General features: G+C 42.4%; 1 protein-coding gene and 1 long non-coding RNA gene across 2 annotated transcripts in view; one reads left to right on the top strand and one right to left on the bottom strand.

Moving 5' to 3' along the window:
• LOC108448345 overlaps nucleotides 1–230 on the bottom strand; it is a 10171-nt gene extending 9941 nt beyond the window's left edge. Inside the window, exon 1 of the long non-coding RNA XR_001864227.1 lies at nucleotides 80–230. This is a non-coding gene — a long non-coding RNA (uncharacterized LOC108448345). The remainder of the gene's footprint in view (nucleotides 1–79) is intronic.
• On the top strand, nucleotides 7–2975 carry POP4 (POP4 homolog, ribonuclease P/MRP subunit). The gene is made up of 6 exons (XM_008638810.2): nucleotides 7–28; nucleotides 444–667; nucleotides 1292–1369; nucleotides 1575–1636; nucleotides 1976–2077; nucleotides 2505–2975. Exons 2-6 carry the CDS (start codon nucleotides 498–500, stop codon nucleotides 2639–2641), a joined length of 549 nt encoding a protein of 182 aa, XP_008637032.1. The 5' UTR covers nucleotides 7–28; nucleotides 444–497; the 3' UTR covers nucleotides 2642–2975.
• Nucleotides 2976–19242: the final 16267 nt, after the last annotated feature.

A 19242-nucleotide genomic window follows, 5' to 3' on the forward strand; every position in this document is an offset into this window, starting at 1 on the left:
CGAGGAGGCCGGGGAGCTGCGCCTACAGGTACCGACCTGCCCCGGCCCGCGGGGCCCGGAACTCCACGCCGGGGGTTACCTGGCGATTCCCACTCCTACGCGGTCCTTTAAACCCCGTTAGGCACCGAAGCGCCGGGGGTCGGTTGAGTCCCCGGTTTCCCCTGTAAATCCCGCTCGGAACTCGCCGTTTCAAACGAAATGCAAAAAAGAGCTTTTCCTCCAAAATGCGAGTCCGACTCCGGGCCGGAGCCGGGGCCGAGCTGTGTCCGCGCTCGGCACTGCAGGCGGGGCTTCGGAGTGGGAACATCTCCCTCCACTGGCACTGACGGGAAGATCTCCCATTCCCACGGAGATTTTGCCGACTTGATAAAACCACTAGTCAGCAGCAAGTTTTAATTTAATTAAAATGTACTATTTTAAAGTGTCCTTTCATATGTCTTTAGCCCCAGGGCTCAGAAAAAGCCAAGACATTTGTACATGCCTTCCTGAAGCGTAGTATGCCCAAAATGAAAGATGAAGCTATCCAGGATATGTTAACTCGGAAAGCTGTAGTTCTTGAGCATTATCCCAAAAAAAAGACCAAGCAAAAGAGGAAGAAGACAAAAGGTTTTACTGCCAAGCAGAGGAGAGAGCTGCGTCTGTTTGAAATTGAACCTGAACAGCAAAGGTAAGACCTTGAATGTCTTCTTTGTGTAGTGAAGTACATCAGAAGTGTATAAAAGCAGCAGCACATGCATGTGGATAGGAATCCTTCAGTATGTAAAGTCACACTACTTGTGGCATTTCACCATGAGAAAAAGAGTTCTCTTGTCTGTATAGGTGCAAGATTCATTTCTGTGCATTTCATTTTGTGTACCTGAATATGACAACAAATCAAACCCAAACACAATTCCCTCTGATTTCAGTTTTCAAAGTTGGACTGTCTGTGACCAGAGAGTAAAAATTCTGCATAAGGTCCCTTGAATTGATCATGTTGAATGAAGCCCCAGCTTTGCTAACAAAGTAAGCAAGGAGATAAAAGAGTAGAAAAAAAAGTAGAAATCTCTTCAGTCTTAGCCTGATTCTCTAAAACACATGACTGTTTTGGGTTGGTAGAGAGGAGCATACTTTGTGCTTGTTTTATAAAGTAAACCAGCTATTTGGAGTGGGTCACCTTGCAGGGTAACTTAAGGTTATGTAACTTACAAATGTCAGTCTTAACTCTGTGGAAATACAGACTACTTCAATAATCAACCAATGGATGTTTTATAACTAAGTTTTGTATGATACTTTTGATCTCTTTTTACTGCAGATATGCCATCTTCCTCCCACTCCATGAGCTGTGGAAACAGTACATCAGAGACCTGTGCCATGGACTCAAACCTGATGCGTACGTTGACATATTTTAAATTTAGTCTGGGTTTTATACAGTAGATGCTTCCAGTTTTATTGAGTTACTGCTTGAAACTCTACAGTTGATAAGTACTATTTCTGTAAGCTTTGACCATGATTACAACAATCATGGTCACATTTTGTAAACCTGACAGTTCATAGGATTTTTTTCCCTCCTTTTTGATCCCATTCTCCTCTTCAAGGCAACCCCATATGATTCAGGGCAAGCTGCTAAAAGCTGATCTCCATGGAGCCATTGTTACAGGTATTCTGTTTGTTTGCTTGTATAACATCATCTGCAGTTAAGTAATGCTTAACTTCACTTAAGTAGTTCAGGTGCTTATTTTTAAATTCTTTTCAGTATTGTTAACTCTAGAATCACATAGTTGAGATCATATTTCTTTCCTTAAAATGCTAATTGCTTTACAACTACTCTTGAAAATCATATTGTTGTTTGCAAAGGTTAACTGCACATTTTACCAGTGATTACTGTAACTTCTTTATTTCAGAATACTGCAGACTAATTTTTAAAATCATGAGGCAACAGGAGAAGGGCAAATAAACTCCATCTGAAATTTTCTAATACATACTTCTGTTCTTGCAGTTACAAAATCAAAGTGCCCCTCTTATGTTGGGATAACAGGAATCATTCTACAGGAATTTAAACATGTCTTCAAAATTATCACTAAAGAGGACAAGTTAAAAGGTATATAAGAATTTTTTTTCAGTTCTTTTCACGACTTGAATCATAAAAAAAATCCTTGATCACACTCTTCATTTTGCACCTCTTGAGTACATTGGTTTATATCAGTGGTTTTGGCTTTGCGTAGAGTGGCAGAAGTCACCACCCAGCAGCCCAATATCTTACCAAAAACAGATCTCATTAGAAATGAGCAATTTAAAAAAAGTGCAGCACTTAACTGTATGCTCCTGTAAGAGGACTAACTTCGGTAATTCCAGTTAAATTTGGAGACTTGGGTTATTTTTCTTCTCTTGATAAAGTATAAAAACCTTGAAATGTGTCAAGGCTCAAATCTCCAGGTGAATAACATCCCCTGGTATGTCAGTGTATTTTCATAACAGGGATTTATGTTAGCCAACTTTGGTCAGTTTGTGTCTCTTTGCATTTTCAGTTGTTCCCAAACTTAACAACGTATTTAGCTTGGAGCTTGATGGATTCATTTCCTACATCTATGGAAGCAAGTTCCTGCTCAGAGCAAGTGAGCGATCTGCAAAAAAATTCAAGTTGAAAGGAACTATTGACCTATAATTTCATGGAAAGTCAGAAGCATTCACAGAAATGTCTGCTGTTTTCCTGCAGTTCAAAGACCAGGTTTTCTGGCAGATGGAAAAAGCAACAGCCATGTGAAATATTTATAAAGCATTTCTTCTTAATGAAGAATGAGCAGTATCTGCTGTCTTTAAGCAGTCTCAGACTGTTGAAATTGGTTGTATGTTTTGTTATTGGTATATAATATTCTGGCTTTTATTAAAGTTATATGATTAGTATTAATTATCTGACTTCTGTTTCAGTGTATAATTGTGAATTTGTACAGTGAAAATTAGATTTTGTAACTCTGTAATAAATGTTACTGTTGTATAAATTGGTCTTTAGCTGCCTGTTATATGTTGGCAGTGAGACTGCAGGTGCTGACAGCTGCTTTTTATAATCATTGTGCCTGGGCCAACATCAGCATCTCTGCCTGCTGCAGGCACATGCAAGTAAATTGTTTCAGCTGACAGGTTTTACCTTGAGTGTCTCCTTCCCTGGGGTTGATGCTCTTACAGAGAGACCAGGTGTGTGTAATGTAACCATGCCAAACGTGCCACACAGCCCTGCAAGGTGTCTGTCCCCCAGTGCTCACTAACACCCTGCTACTTTGAGGTTAACTGAGATATGTCTGTACAATAAATATACACTGTCATGGCAGAGTGCAGGGAACACATCAGAGGGAAGGAAGCACTTGAAGCTAGAAATTCACAGATGTGACCCTGTTCAATCTTGTATTTCAGTTACCCATGGAATTGCCTTGTGAATGTTTAACCTCTGTCCACAGAGCTATTGTGCTTCAGGTATCCTCAGCCCCTTCACATTTTTTACTGTACACTTCATTTTTGATTGCCCAGATTACAATCTCTCATTGACTAGGTAGGTTTGACATGTTTGGGCGGTGGAAGTGACCCCTGTATTTAGATTGCTTAACATTTTTCTGTTATAAAAGTGCTTCTATGGTGGTTTTGTTACAAACGTAATTTTCAGAAGCTTTTAATCAATTTCAATATCAAATGAAAGACTTGTACCTGGGAAAAGTTCTTCCCTGTCACCTTTCAAGCATTTGTAGCCAACCAGGGTCATTTCTTTAAATAGAACACAGCTGTTCCTCACATAATCACACCCCAAAGCTGAGTAACTGGGGTTGGGAGGGCAGTCAGAGCTCATCACCACCTCCACCCCCAGTCCTACAAAAACACTTAACTGGCCTCCAAAGCTCCCACTTGGTGCAGAAATAAAAATCTTTGTTGCAATTATATTATAACCTTGAAATGGGGAAAACAGTGTTTTTGCTATTTTATATGAGGAAATAGTCATTTTACACCAATGAGAATTTTTATCTGTGAAGTAAGAACAATATGTGTTCAAGTTGTAGACACAAGTTATTATTCTACCTTGCACCCATTACTCCTTTCAACATTCTCTAAAATCTCTCGGTTTCCTGTGAGAGGTCAGAAGGAAAAACAAACAAAGCTGTAGAAAGCATAAATCATAGCAGAAACTTTCGGGACAATGACCTAGTTTCAATTTTGCTCATAGCCTTCAGTGTAACATCTAATTAAGACATCTGTTAAATGCCTATAATATTAAATTAATAGGGGGAAGCTAATGGAACTTTATTGGCATAGTCCAGTTAATTAACATTAAGGGCCTTTAATGGAGGGCTTAAAGAGGCATTAATGGGGATGCCATACAAATCGGAATTAGGCACAATCATGTCTCATTGTGCTGTGAAGGACATAACATGTTCTACCATATGGGCACATAGATGAGCACGATACAGCTTCCCATAGCTACTGGTGCTTCCATTTTTTAAACTATTTCAGCAACCACAAAAACAAATGCTGCCTTGGCAGTGCCTTGGTAAAAGCAATGCTTTCATTATTTACAGTGAAGAGTACCCAGGAGATGTCAAAGGGCTCCCCAGGTAATCCCAGGCTAGTGGCACAGAGAGACAGGTGACAAATAAACAGTAACAAGAGCTGAACAGCCCAGGCATTCAGTATCCTTTACTGCAGCTGGTAAATCACCTGAGAGGCGTTTTTGCAATGCCTCCAGGTGTTCCAAACAGCCCCATAACTCACTGCAGCTGAATCACCCTGCAGAGCTGGGATCACTGCCCACCCCCCAGCAAATGGGAAGGGCTCTGTGCAGGGCTCTCTGGTCACTTTTCCTAGAACACATGAAACTCCCCAGGGCCTTGTCAAGGACCTGCCTTAGAAACTGGGAAATGTGAAAATGACGGCTCACCTGTCCTCCCCCGCCCATTCATGGCCATTCCCTGTCTCTTCATTGGCTGAGACAGTAACTACTTAATTGGAAAATTGGAGAACTAATCACAGCTGTCGCTAATATGCTTTGTCCTTCATATGTTCCAACTCTGGATTGCACTCAGCAGAGACACGTTTTCTGTAATGATTTTTACACCTGAACTCTCACTAACCAGGGAATAATGAACAGCAGTGAGCAATGTCTCACTACCTTACACACATTTCTGCTTTCCTATTACTGTGTATGCATATTCATAACTAATATGAACTAAAACAATTGTAAGCAATTTAGTTACTGAATTTTGAACGCTTAAGCAAGAATAGAAAAACAAAAATCCCACAATTTCTTTCAAACCTCAGAATAATTCACTGTAGGAAATGTTTGAAATTAAAGCCAAGTCACATCCAAGAAAACACATGGGCTATTCTCTTTGAGGGGGATTTCCTCTAAAAAATGGGTTAGACAGCAATATAGCAGAAACCCTCACAAACTGTCTGTGGCTGACAAACTCATATTAAATCACTGAAATAACAGCAGCATGTAGCTGATGCTAACTCTATATATTCAATTCATTCTGTGTTTTAGAGACGTGTAAGAGAGAGCATAAAATTCTGATCCAGACCATGCTTTCAGGAAACAGCAGCAGTATTTTCTCAAAACTAGGGTGGTCCTGATTTTGTCTGAACAGGGCAGTCCCTCAGCCCCTTACTAGAACAGCCCATTCCCCATAACAAATGCTCACCATTCCTGAAAAAATAGAACCCAAAACCTGATCAAGCCTGTCACACCACAACATTCACCAGCCCATGGTCCCACATACCGAGCCCAATTATACAGCAACAGCTGATTCCGTGGAATTTCACACAGGTTTGACCTACCTTTGTCTCCTGCTCCCCGTCCTTAATTCTGTCATTCCTATGGTGACTCCAGTTCTAAGTCACTGTCCCTAAAGTGTGTGATGAAAATGTATTATTTTGGTAAGGCAGAAATTTCCCTCAGTGTACTGGTTTAATTAAATCAATAAGCAAATGTGAAAAATAGAGGATCTATAAAACAGAGGATCTGCTGCTGAGAGGAGCAGTTACATCTGGCAAACACAAACCTCCTGGGCTGCAGAACAAGCAGTACCTGATACTCTACCTGCAGATGGGTTTTGATACCTACCTCTGCAGGCTCTGCCTGTTGGATAGAGATTATGGAAAACTACAGAGAACCCAGCAACGCTTAATACTGAATTAAGAGCTCTCCCTGTTATGAGAGCTCTCAGCTGCTTTCTACTATTAGTCAGATAAGGCACAGTACCTTATGAGCATGAAGAAAAGAAAAAATGAATACACAATTAGCTAAAATAATATAACTGATAGGAAAAGGCACAGCCTAAACTTTACAGTCTATCTCTCCCTGCTCCCCAGCCTGTTTTAGGCTATTCCTTTTTTTCATTCTGCTAGGAACTACTCCCATATTGCCAAACCACACTGATTTAAAACATGTTATTTTCATATACTTTCAGCAACTGACAAATCTTGTAATAACCATTCCCTTCTACAGGCATCCAAACAGCATGTCAAGGATCTGCATCCAGGCCTGTTAATAGAAACCTCTCCCTGCTGTATCAGTTATTTCTTTCAAGTCTCACAATAAGCTCCTACTCTCATGGCATATGTACTCTTGACTGAGGAACTAATCTTAAAAGGTACAAAAATGTATAATAATATAGTTAGAACATTAATTATAATATTCAAATCAAAGAACTTCAGCTTCACCTCAAAAATTTTAAATCAATAACCAAAATTGAATATAAATGCTTAAGGGCTTATATGATTGTTAAGGGCAAAAGACTTCAAAACCAAAGCCTCAAGCATGACTGAACTCTCTTTTCCATGGGTCAGGGCTTTTCAGCTGAGCCTCATGGCTCCAGGGCCCCAGGTTTATAACAGAATGTGCCGGGAAATGTGCTTGTTGTGTGTGTGTGTGTCCAGCTACCATCACTGGCCTCTGACTACAAGCTCCTTGGACATTCCCTAGTGTACACACAGTACAGCCCCAAAAGAGACTCCACTTTATAGCAACATTATTCTGGGAGGGAGGGAAGAATAGGATTATGCACTTCTTGTACATGTTAAAATAATTCCATAAATCTGAATAAAATTAATTTTTTTTTCTTGGTGAAATTGTCTGCAACACTCTGCCATGCATATTCTTCCTCTACAGGATTATTTCAAAATTATGGACTCAGAAATGTTCAGCTGGATAGTTCTTGGGTGGCTGAGATGCTCACTGAAGAATTTAAATGATGTAATAGCTATTGAACACCCCATTATATGGCTGCCTAATTAATGTGAATGATAGTTATGTCTTACTCACAGAAGATTATTTTACACGGAGGAAAATCTACTCACTGCCACAGTAGCCATTTCGATAGTTTTTATAGGAGCAGTTGCATTATGGCTTCATTGAGTAAAAGGTAAGTAGCCGTCCTAAATAATGAAGATTGAAGGTTTAATAGTCCCAATAAAGAATCCTGCAGGTTTTTATTTCAAAAATTAGAGTTTGATTGCAAGTGTATGATAATGAGAGGGAAAAGATCACTGGCATGTGGAATCCTTTTGGCTCCTTGGGAACTTCCATTTCTTCTGTGCAGAAATACAGAGGAATAAGGACAGCAAAACAGAAAATAAGCTGTTCTTTACTTTTGCTACCAGCACGTCCAAGCTCCAAGCCTCTCCCTGTGGCAACATTTCAGTGGCTAAGGATGTGCTGGTTTCTGCCTGTTATACTCGGAAGGCTGACATTACTGGGACAGCTGCACGCGGCTGATCACGTACACACAACCTCAAATAATGTGAAGAGCCCAGCTTAGACCCATTTGAATGATGATATGCAGACATAAGCCAGACTTGTAAACTTGTCTCAGAATTGCAGCCTATTATAGCAACTCTTTTTTGCGAGGCAATAGTCAAGGGACTCGGCATTTCTGTTACGAGACCCTATTTCCAAGGTTATATATCAGAGATTATAACAGCTATAAAAATTCAAATGAGATTTAAAACTTGGCATGAGCATTCTCACTTGGGATCTAATATTTTTTAAGCAAATCTTTACAGGAAAAGCTGAAAGTTTACTTGTTCCACTTGTTATTTTAGGTCTCTGTTGGTACATAACTCTCAGTCTAGATTCCTACACTCTCCCCATCGCAGAACCCAAGTAATCTCTTTTCACAGCTTGCATTTTCAGAATGGCAATTCAAAGATAGGACAATTGATTTGACATTTGTTTCTCCAAACAGCAAACTTTCAGGAAGGGATTTAAAAGAACTTCTGTTCCAAGGCAGCCACTTTTTTTTTCTTAAGCAATAAAGCACCACATGTGTTTTAGCAAGTAAAAAGTGGCAACAACATTAACCTGAATTATGGTAACAATGACTACAAAACAAGCTGGCTGGGGATTTGCAAATGCAATCTCCAGATGTCTGCAAAAGATCTGATTTATCAAACACACTCCGGGCAGGATTTGTTGTGGGCTTGTACTCCCTAATAAAAGAGGTCTGTGGTATTTATTTACTGGTAGTGTCAGTGAAAGGTGCTACCCTTGTGGCATCTTTCAGAAAGGTGAGTAGATCCATTTTGAATAACCCACAGGATATGGAGAGAGATAGAGACCCTAGAAATTAGACCTTGGAATCACCAATTAAACAGGATGAAGCTAAAGGTTAACTACAGGGAGAGGGGAAAAAAGATTGTAGGAACTGGAGGCAGCCTCCAGAGAAAACCTCAGGTAGTGCCAAGGGGAAGTCCAGTGTACCCCAGCCTCAGGGACAGGTTAGAAACACTAAATGCTAGCATGGAGGTTGCAATTGTATTTTATCAGCACAGTCTGTGGCCATTTAAGATGCTTCCATCTGTGTGGGGGCTTAAAAGCACCACAGTGAAGAGTAAAGGCTGGTTCCACTTCATTTTGATCCACAGCCTTGCTGCTGAGACTGTGATGAGAAGCCTTACTTTAGGAATGATTTTTGTGATATGATTCCCTGCCAGACTCGTTCCAAGCAGGTCTCCACACAACCCTCCCCATGGATAAATGCTGCATGCAAATAACTCATCACTTGTGTTAGTGATCTTAGAGTGGCACAAGTATGGGCAGAAGCACTGGGGCCATTAAATTTGTATTCCCTCACCTTCACTGTCACAGTTCAGCCACAAAGTACTTTGGACTGAAAACTAGTGCTTTGTACAAAGAATTTGGGGTCCTTTTATCCTAGGCTCACTATCCAGAGGGGAAAAAAAAGAAAATACTTACATATGTACACAGAATTAAACCAAGTAAAACACACGGTCCATATTTTTAATGTTGCATTTACAGAGCAGTGCCTCCTATTTGCAATGACTTGCAAACAACAGCTTTAGGACAACACCACATCAAGATAATTACCTTTTGCTCTGATTTGTTGTGCTGGGAGTTGTTCCAAAGCAACAAAGTTGGGGCAATTCTTTAGGATTATTTAGAAAACCCAAGGTTTAACCAGCAAGTGATAACACCTCCTGGTTTTGAACAATTACTTACTTCTGATTAAACCAAAATGAGTTACTAAGGTGAACAGATTGAGTAATCAAGCTCAATTAAGCATGCGCAATATGCGCTGTAACAACATTCACTGTTTGGTGAAGTAATAAAACAGCTTTATTTTCTTTTGATTTTTGGCAGAAAAAAAAACCATTCCTTCCTGCTTCTACCCAGGCAGCATTTCCATGAGGATGCATCATGGATTTTAGCAACTTTGCCAAAGATGTTGTTGCGGAGGGAAACAAAGAAATACATCTACAGCCACGAGCAGGAGACAGGAATAGCACCTACACAGGCACGAGGCTTCACTGGGAGAGCCCACACCCTGAGCAGACACTGTTTTCACACAGGACAGCACTGTCGTGCTTTAGAAGACAAGCCACTTTGGGGCTAAACATCTAAGAGAATGTTTCAAAAGGCAGTTTTCTTCCCATGCAGCAGAATGGCTTGTAGCTTCAGGAAAACTACACTAATAACTCGTAGCTTGGCTCTGGGGCACAGGTATTTTAATTTATTCTTATTATTGTTGCTGCTGGTTTTGTTGTTGCTTTTGCAGAAGCTAACATAAAAATGATACAGAAATCTCACCTCGGTCTATATCCAGAGCAACACGCTTTGCTTTGATACCAGAAGATGGAGCCACATGCTCACAGTTTTAAAGCAGGTTTTTTCCTCTTGCGCCAGAAAACCCACCCATGAAGCGAGCAGACAGTGCCTAGAAACTGCTCCCTTACCTTACATGAACTCGCTGTTTTAGCGTGTCTGTGTGTACAGCGAATCTGGAGCCTGCCTTACCCCGTGTCAGCCGCCTCGCTCAGATGTTTCCATAACAACTCCATTTTCCTTGCTGCAAATATATTTTCTGAATTGCCTACCACGTCAAAATGAAATCGGGAAACAGAACCAAACTAAGCCAGGCATTTCCAATGGCTAAAATATCACACTTTTCATTTCCTCGGTGGAAGGATATACTCTTCAAGGGAGTCATAAATATCCCAGAACCATCAACATAAGACTCCAAACGTCCCATCTTAAATAAAGGCAGATACAACATCATTTTTATTGTGTCCTACAGCATGTGCTCAGATGGCAGAACAGGCTAGGTCTGTGCTCTGCCAACCCTTCAGCTCTGCTGCAGTCAGAGTAAGGCAGGTGTTTGACATGACCAATGTGTGCCTTTGCCCACCCCAGCAGGCAAATAAACCCCTGGTTCTGCTTCAAAACCTACTTGCAAAAAAAAAAAAAAAAAACCAAAACCAAAACCAAAACAAAAACAAAACAAACAAACAAACAAAAAACCACCCAAAACCCAGCCATGGTAGGGTATCTCCCACTGTCTGTTTGGGGTTTTTTTGCAAGTAGGTTTTGAAGCAGAACCATCCCCTGCCCAGCATCCAGGCTGTAGCAGTGCCAGTGGCAGCTGCTCCACAGGCAGGGCAGCCAGGGAGCACCGCTGACCCCCAGAAACTCCACCCTGGGCCAGACAGGGGGGACAGGGCTGGACAAGTGAGGGCCACTCTGCTAAACCCTGCCCTTAGCCAAGGGCTGTGCTGGTCCCACTGCTGCCAGCCACCTCCACGTTAAGATGAAAGGGGCCTTTGTAAAATGACACACATCTGAGAGGAAGAGAAACCCTTCGCTAAAGGTATTAAAGTCCATTAGGGCTTGCCTTTGTTGGCTGCTTGCTCTGTGTCAGCTGGATGAGCAGCCAGTCCTAGAGAGTCAGATCAAAGCAAGAAAATGGCATTCCTAATAATGCCAGCAGAGATCTTTCAGGTAAAAATGTTTATTGATCAAGAACACTGTCAGATCCTTTCATGTCCTTTCCAAACCTGGCAATGTTCCAAGTTAGCATAGAACTGTTTTAAATACTCAGGTTTAATTATTCTTTTAGCTGCTCTTTCAGACTGTTCTCAGGCAGCAGAAACAGGCAATAGTTTATTCTCACCCATTTTCTCAGCACAATTTCATAACCTCTTTATAACAAATCCTCCACCACAACAGCTAACATCTCTCTAATGGCACATTAAAAATGAAGTCAGCAAAGCATTCTATCAAAGTGTTCACAAAAAAAGAACCCTCATTATTTTTTACAAAATCTAAGTACAGGATAAAGCACGCTGCCTTTACAACCCCAAATGCTGCAACCTATCAGCAGTAGATATTCAGACATGGCTTCCTTGGGGCACCACCATTTGATAGGGAAAACCAGAAGGAAGTGCACAACACTGAGTGGGGCCCACAATAGGAGAGATTGACACAAGTGTCATCCTCTATCCTGAGCTTGTAGATACCATGAGAAGGCTCCAGCATCTGGAACAACCAGAGTAATAGTTACGACTAATTCTCAGGGTTTTTTTTTTAAATTGTACTTACAAGATTATCTCTATCAATTAAAGGCAACCCGAGCAACAAATCTGAAGAAAATGTCATATCAACCCTTTTTGTCCCCATTTATTTCAGTGCTGTGGCCGAAAGCCCAATTACAGCTTTGGCAGCCAGGACTTCTGAGCAGTGGCTCCATCACTCCCTGTTCACATGAACATTTAAAAACTTGGATTTGCTTCCTCTGCCTGTAATGTGTGTGGAAAAACTCACAATGTGAGAGGTTCATGTCCAAAAAGGAGACAGAGGAGTCCTGTAACTTTATTTGAATAAAGTGAGAGGCCATGGGGCACTTCCCATGGGGTCTCAAATTATTGGGGGGCACAGCCCCCTTTTTATCCTAAGTTCCTGGCCACATCACCCTCTTCCTTTCCCCACTGGCCAAGGTACTCAGAAGGTACAGACCCCGAACTGCCGACTCCACACCCCCCTCTAATATACACCCCCTTTAATTTTTCTTTTGTAACAAAACACTATTCAGAATTGTATTAAGCCTTTGTTCTTTTTCCGTACGTTCAGGAATTTAACACAGCCTTGGCTGAGCAGCAGTCTGTGTCAAGAGTAACATTTTCTAGAACGGATGGTTTCTTCTGTTACTCCCCTATCTGTAAGTTCCTGGCCCTATCTACAAGCAGATTCTCATCCTATTCCTTTCACATGTAAACAACACTCAGAGTCCTTGGCGCTATGAAAACACTCTGTAGAGGTGAAAGGGAGCCCAGGCACTCCTCTACAGAAACTCAAAGGACTTTCACACTCTTCCCATGCAGTCTGGGTCCCTTGCAAAGCAGCCACAGCTGTAGCAGCTTTCCCAGTGAAACTGCAGGACCTGCAGACAGCTCAGCCACAGCCAGTGCAGGCCGAGGTCAGCTGTGGGCAGCCCCACCACGAGTGGATGAACCTGCAAGGCTCAATCCCTGTTAGACAGGGCAGAAGCCACAAAGGACACGTGGGCAGCACCTGTTCAGTGTGCTGCATGATCCCAAACACAGCACCAGCACTGCCCGTGCTCTCGCTGCTCAGAGAGCCACGGCATCCCCAGACAGGACAGGACTCCTGTGAAGTACTGCCCTGAAATGGTGCAAGCTGAGGAAAGCTCCAGGAGGAAGCAGAAAAGGCCACACTGATGACTGACTCCTGTGTCTGCAAGATGGATGAGAATTTGAATTCCTTTGTAAGGGACCAAACATATCACTTAATAAAAACAAGGCATCCTACAATGAACCTCTCTTTCCCATATTTATTCCTCTCTAAACACAGCAGTGCACAGATTATAGGAAATGGTTTTACATTTAACTTCAACCCCAAGTGGTAAAGAAACGGATTGTATCTCACAATGTAAATTTGCATCTACCATCATTTAATGGATGTTTTATACATGCTATGTACTACTGTGTTTTTATGGAAAGGCAAAAAAATTACTTGGGAATTTGTTTTTAATTAAGCAATAAGGCTCAATGGGGTACTGCTATCATGCAATAAAACCACTCCTGGGGTGTTGTGAGGCATTTGGTCCAGATGAGTGCTTCAAATCACCCCCAGATTGTGATTAGATGATTACTCCCTGGAGTTAATATTAGATGGCTCTCTCTAGAGTTGTCTTATTGCTATTATAAAAAGTCTTCAACATGGGGAAACTAAGTAGCTTTTGTGCTTGAAGAAGATGAAGTTTGCAGTTTCGACTGTTGAGTGGCTGTGTGAGCTGTGTGGGTCTCATAGATCACTTCACCTAATTTAGCATGCGTGAAAGATCATCTCAGGGCATTTCTTTGACCCAAACAATTTTACAATTAAGTGGCTTTCTTTTTTTTCTAGAAGATGAAAGGATATAAACAGCAAACAACTCCAAAATAAAGCAATCCCAAGACAAGGAACTGGGAATTTGATTCAGAGATATGTATTACAGGCTTTATCTTTTTGTTGGGAATAATGAATCCTAATCACTATTATGCTAATTGTATTAATGAAGGCTAATGCATGTGGTATCGGCAAGAGATTCTCCCAAGTTGGGTCCATGAGGAGGTGCATGGCCTGAGGCATTTGTGAGGGCTCCCAAGCTAATGAAATCAAACAACCCAAATGGTACAGAGCCAACCTGCAGTGCCTTCCCCTGCCTCCCCCCAGCTGCTCTTCAGGGGTGAGGTTAGAGATTAAATATTTCATTCTGAGAACAGATAAAACAAAAACAAAACAAACAAATGAAAAAGAAAAAGAAAAAGAAAAAGAAAAAGAAAAAGAAAAAGAGAAAAACCTGAAGCTTCCTGCATTTCAGTACACCAGTAAGAGAGAAATCTCAGGAAAACATTAACCCTTGCAAAACTCTCCCAAAAACCGGATGGTACCACCTCAACATGGACAATTTCTGCACAGCTTGAGCTGAAGTACAGAGCAGAATCCTCAACTCCTCCTTCAGATGTCCCTCAACAGCAACCACACACCTCTTGTTACACAGCATCCCTCTGGTTTCTCAACCAGACAATGATTTTTGCCCTTCACAAATTAAGGTGTGAACCTTCATGCATCCTCTGTGTCACATCTTACACATCCTGCGCAGCCCAGGCAGCAACACAATCTCTAAAAGCCAATAAACCTCTTCTACCTCAGAAGAAATCTCCAATTCCTCATTCAGATCAGCACCTCTCCATCTAAAGATCCAGCATGCCAATGGATGGGGATCTCAGCCAAGCTGAGGTTTGCTCTCTTGGTTTCCATGATGTCAGCAGAACACCCCAGAAAAAACCAGACCACCTGGCTGTTTTTCCGTATATTTGAAGATGACAAAAGGAAACAAAGATTTTCTTTCTTGTTCCCCTTTCATGGAGCTCTCTGCACATGCACTCAATACATGAAACTTCCCCAGGCAATGGCAGCAGATGCCTTCCTGCACAAAAGGCACTGATGTGGGGCAAGGTCCCTTACAAAGAGAGGATTTTTCCCTTCTGAGCAACACGCACATTCAGCCTGGGTAGCAGTTACAAAGGAAGGAAACCAAAGCATGTTCTTCACATAAATAGAAGCTATATCCATAGGCAAAGCAGGGTTAAGGAATGAAACTTTTATTTGTCTTTGACTAATCAGTCCATCAGTCATTTACATCTTTTTGCATTAACCAGTGATTATCACACTCTTGCTCCCCATGCTTTTTCCCTATTTCAATATTTGAAATGGCTAATCTACCTCAGTTTAGTGTTTGAAACATTTGTTCACCAGTTATTTGTTCACCATGATTTATCTTGTGCAATAAAAGCACACTGAATACGAGATCACTGCTCAGACAGAATAGCAACAGTAGGAAAAGAGATCAGAAGAACATGCACAGAATGGTGCATTCTGAAGGAAGGCGGAGCTCAGAAGGTGCAGCACTCGCTCACAGCATGCTGCAAAATGCCTTCAGCAGTACTTATACACACACCTCTTTATTTCCACATTAATTTCACACATTTTGTTCTAATATTACATCCTGCTCTGCACCAAACACCTGCACCTCCTCACAGTTCTGGCATTTTATATTCTCTTACCTCAGCTTTTCCTCACCTTCACCGTTTGTATTTCAACTCGAGCCTGTTCCTACTACTGGGGAACACTACTCAGAAACAGTGGTGTGGCAGCATGTCAGAGCTCCTGCTTGTTTGTCAGTGTGTGCTCACCCATGCTGCTCCTCAGGAGAGCTCAAACGTACGAGCTTCCCCTGTTGTGAGTCCCTGCACTGGGTAGTTCTTGGGTGCAGCCTGGAGACTCATCACAACCAGCCCACTTGATCCACTCAGAAATTATTGCTCATTATTGATTATTCAAGAATGACTGACTCTACCGCACTGTACTCATGTGACCCAGGAGCAGGGCTGAGGTCTGAGCAGGGAAGGGTGCAGCAAACACCAAGACAAACTTGTAACTTTAGAATCTGCAAATGTGAGAGGTTTTGTGGTCCTTGCACACAACAGCTTTTGTAAGGATCACTGAGATTTGTGAGCTGGGGATGGCCCTGTGGTGAGGCACATGGGGCTGTGAGTCAGGAGCTCTGGGGGATGTTCCTCAGCCCCCAAGTGATTCACTCCGAGCCAGAGCCTGTTGCTACTGAAGACAACAGCAAATAACCCACTGTTCTATGTCGGTGACCAAGAGCCATGTGACCAAATGTAACTCTTCAAGCATGGAACTCCCTGTGAGGAGGGTACAAACCCTCACACAGTTAATAGAATTTTTGCTGCACTTCAAGATCCTGAGAATAAAGTGCTGCACACATGCAAAGCACGGCAATGCCTCTGTAAAAAACAAGAGCACATTGAGTATTGATTTATGCAGAAGGCAAAAGTCAGAGGAGAAAGCAAAGGTTGCTTTCAGGAATAAGGAATACTTTCATCAGTCAGACAGTCATTTTGCAGCCAGGTTCCCAGAGCCACTCAAGACATCGGTAATTTCCTGCACGAGGGTTGAGAGATGTCCCAAAGACACAAGTACCCTCCGAAACAGGTTTACTGGGCAGCAGTCTCGAGGCGTGTGGCCTAGTGAGAATTTGGAAACTGGCACCCTGAAGTTTCAGTCTGTACTGACAGAGCTGAGCAGGAATCTGATTTCTGTACTGTCAGACTGGGAACAACTAATTTCCAAAGCAGGCAGATGAAGCTGGTAGGGCTTCAGAGACACAATTCAATCATGGCAAGTCACACTTTTCTAGAAGAGGCTGATTAGCTGAATTCCTGAGGAGCCAGATCAGACATTCATCCCCACACACACACCACACTCTCACTCAGAACAGAGGTCATTCATCCCTATAAGTAACTTGTATGATGAACACAAGTTGTCTTATTCCTTCACTATGTCATAGTATTCCAAGCTCAATTCAATAAAATCTCCATTGCTAAAAGCTGTCTTGTCCACTGATGAAATGCCCTATGTAGTCAATTAGTTAAAACCACCATCTACCCTATGATCACAGTGGGCTCCTAACATCCCAAACTGAATCTAAATATTGAGTTTTATTCAAAAGAATTTTATCAAATGCCTGGGTTGTTTTTTCTTCTTTTCAAACATGTCCTAAACATAGGCTGAGCTGAGAATTTAACAGATGTTTTTGCTACTATTATAATCTAATCTTTTCCTGCAGGCTGTTGTAGTAACTTTGCCACTAGAAGATAATAAAAAAACATTTTCTCCCCTGCAGAGCTTACCTTTGGCTGACTCAGCTGAGCAGCTGCAGTTTCCTTTACTTGCTTTGAAATTATTGCATCCCAGTTGGGCAAGATATTTCTGCTACTGAGAAAAAAGTGGCTTTGGAGAAAATGCCAGAGGCAATCAGAAGTCTCTTCACCTTGCTCTAGTTGCACTAAAAGTGGTAACTTAGGCTGCAGCTTTTTCAAGTGGTCCCACAAATGTTTGGGTTTACAACCAGGAAAAACAGAGCTCCTGAGCCTGCCTATCAAACAGCTCTTAAGATTACTGGTGAAACTCCGAGTTTGCATCTCAGTAAGGAATTCAAACAAGTGTGTAAGAGCTTCCAAAACAAACAAACAAAATACCAACAGAAAGTCAGCTCTCAGTTGCAACTGCTTAATACTGACTGTAAGCCCAAAGTGTATCTTGGGTCTTCCCTTGCCTTATGCAACAGTTGCCTGAACACACCTCCACTTCTGACTGAAGAGGGACAAAGAAAAAATCCTTCACATCCCAGGCGGTTTGGCCAACTCAGTGCTGTGTTTGGCTGATGTGTTGTCCAAGTGAGCATGCTGAGAAACAACAAGAAAAATAAACTGAAGTATTACATCTCAGTAATAAAGACTGTGATTAGGATAACATGAGAGCGAATTCAGAATAATTTTAGCACATAGGAGGAAAAAAAACAGTTTCAGAGTAATAATCTGTGACTGGTTAGTCACAGTGAATTATTCTGACAGCTAAGACAAACTCTGGCATATTTAGTTCAGTCCTTCATCTATTTATAGTTTACAAATATTTACAGTTAGATCATGTTAAAAAAACCCCCAGCATTCTGTAGAGAATTAATTTCTAAGATGGGCAGATCTCCCCAGAGTTAGCAGACTGCTCCCAAGGCAGCCAGGACAGAGACAACTGGTGTCCAGGCTCAACACAAACCAGCTCCCAGTTGTGAGAACCAGTCTGCAAAGGCAGACCACGCTCCTTCCACCAACAGACCACTGAGTCCTGCTCTCCCACAGAAAAGGTAGGAGGACTGAATAGACCCCAGACTAAATGATAATGACAACCTGAGTCTGTTCAGCCCAGCAGCCTCCCCTCTGTGCTGAGCTCTCTTTTCCCAGGTTTTCAGGAGTTTGTCAATGACCTGATGGCTCTCCCTGTAACCCTCATACACTGCTAGGCAGCCATGCCTAGAACTTAGTCCATGTCCTCATTTGTCTGCTCATCTGACACAAATACGAAGTGTAAAGAAGTAGAGTCTTGTGGAAACTCCCATGACTGCTGAGCACTTTAGCTCTAAAGTGCACCATGAGCTTCCCAGCCCACATTATTATTACCAAAGAAAATGAAAACCTGGAAAAAAAAATATTTCTAATACCTTGACAGGTCCATCAGTTTCCATTAAAAATAGAAAAGCTATTACAGAAAGTGAGCAAGCACCTGAATTATAGATCAGCATAGGCCTGGGGTAGTGTCACTGCACCTGGCAAGGGCCAGAGCTCAGCTCCGCTGCAGCACCTTCAGCAGGGCTGAGGGACACTCACAGCCTCTGCCCACTCATCTCACCACCCTCCTGGCAGTGACACATGGGAGGGATGAGTGGGTGGGAGAGAGGAATGCAAAGGACTTCCCTGCAACACCAATTTCGGTGTTAATAGCTTGCTCTTTTCACAGAAGTCTGTAACTGTAATCACAAAAGTGGTTAGAAGACCTGGTCCAAAGCTTGGGAAGAGGTCTGGTTTCTGTGTTGGACCAGGGTAATGTGTAGTTCTATTTATATCCCTCTTCTTAACTGTAAAACACTGGGGGCATTTTATCGCCGAAACCATCTTTATGCCATGTCATCCGTGAGCACCATTCTGCTAGATAGAGTATACTGTGAGCAGGGGATGATGAAACTTGAAACTGTGAGCAAACCAAATACACTGAGTTATGCTCGTGGGGGCAAGTGAAGAGCGTGCAAGAGGGTGGTGGATGTCAGCAGGGCACACGCGGCCACGGGCACAAGCAGCTATGGGACACACGCAGGCATGGGACACACACAGGCATGGGGCACACCCACGGCTCTCCGGGGACACGCAGCCATGGGGCACACGGAGCCAAGGGACACAGGCACACACGGGCATGGGACACATGCACCCATCGGACACAAGCAGCTATGGGACACAGGTAGCCATGGGACACACACAGGTGTAGGGCACACGCAGTCGGGCACACGCAGTCATGGG

This window comes from Corvus brachyrhynchos, unplaced genomic scaffold (genome assembly GCF_000691975.1).
Source record: "Corvus brachyrhynchos isolate BGI_N302 unplaced genomic scaffold, ASM69197v1 scaffold26, whole genome shotgun sequence".
Classification (NCBI taxonomy): domain Eukaryota; kingdom Metazoa; phylum Chordata; class Aves; order Passeriformes; family Corvidae; genus Corvus; species Corvus brachyrhynchos.

Excerpts from the sequence above, each read along its gene's own strand:
- POP4 (XM_008638810.2), top strand. The coding sequence starts at position 498 with ATGCCCAAAATGAAAGATGAAGCTATCCAGGATATGTTAACTCGGAAA. Across the intron at positions 668-1,291 it reads ATTGAACCTGAACAGCAAAG|ATATGCCATCTTCCTCCCAC; the intron begins GTAAGACCTTGA and ends TTTTTACTGCAG. Across the intron at positions 1,637-1,975 it reads CCATGGAGCCATTGTTACAG|TTACAAAATCAAAGTGCCCC; the intron begins GTATTCTGTTTG and ends CTGTTCTTGCAG.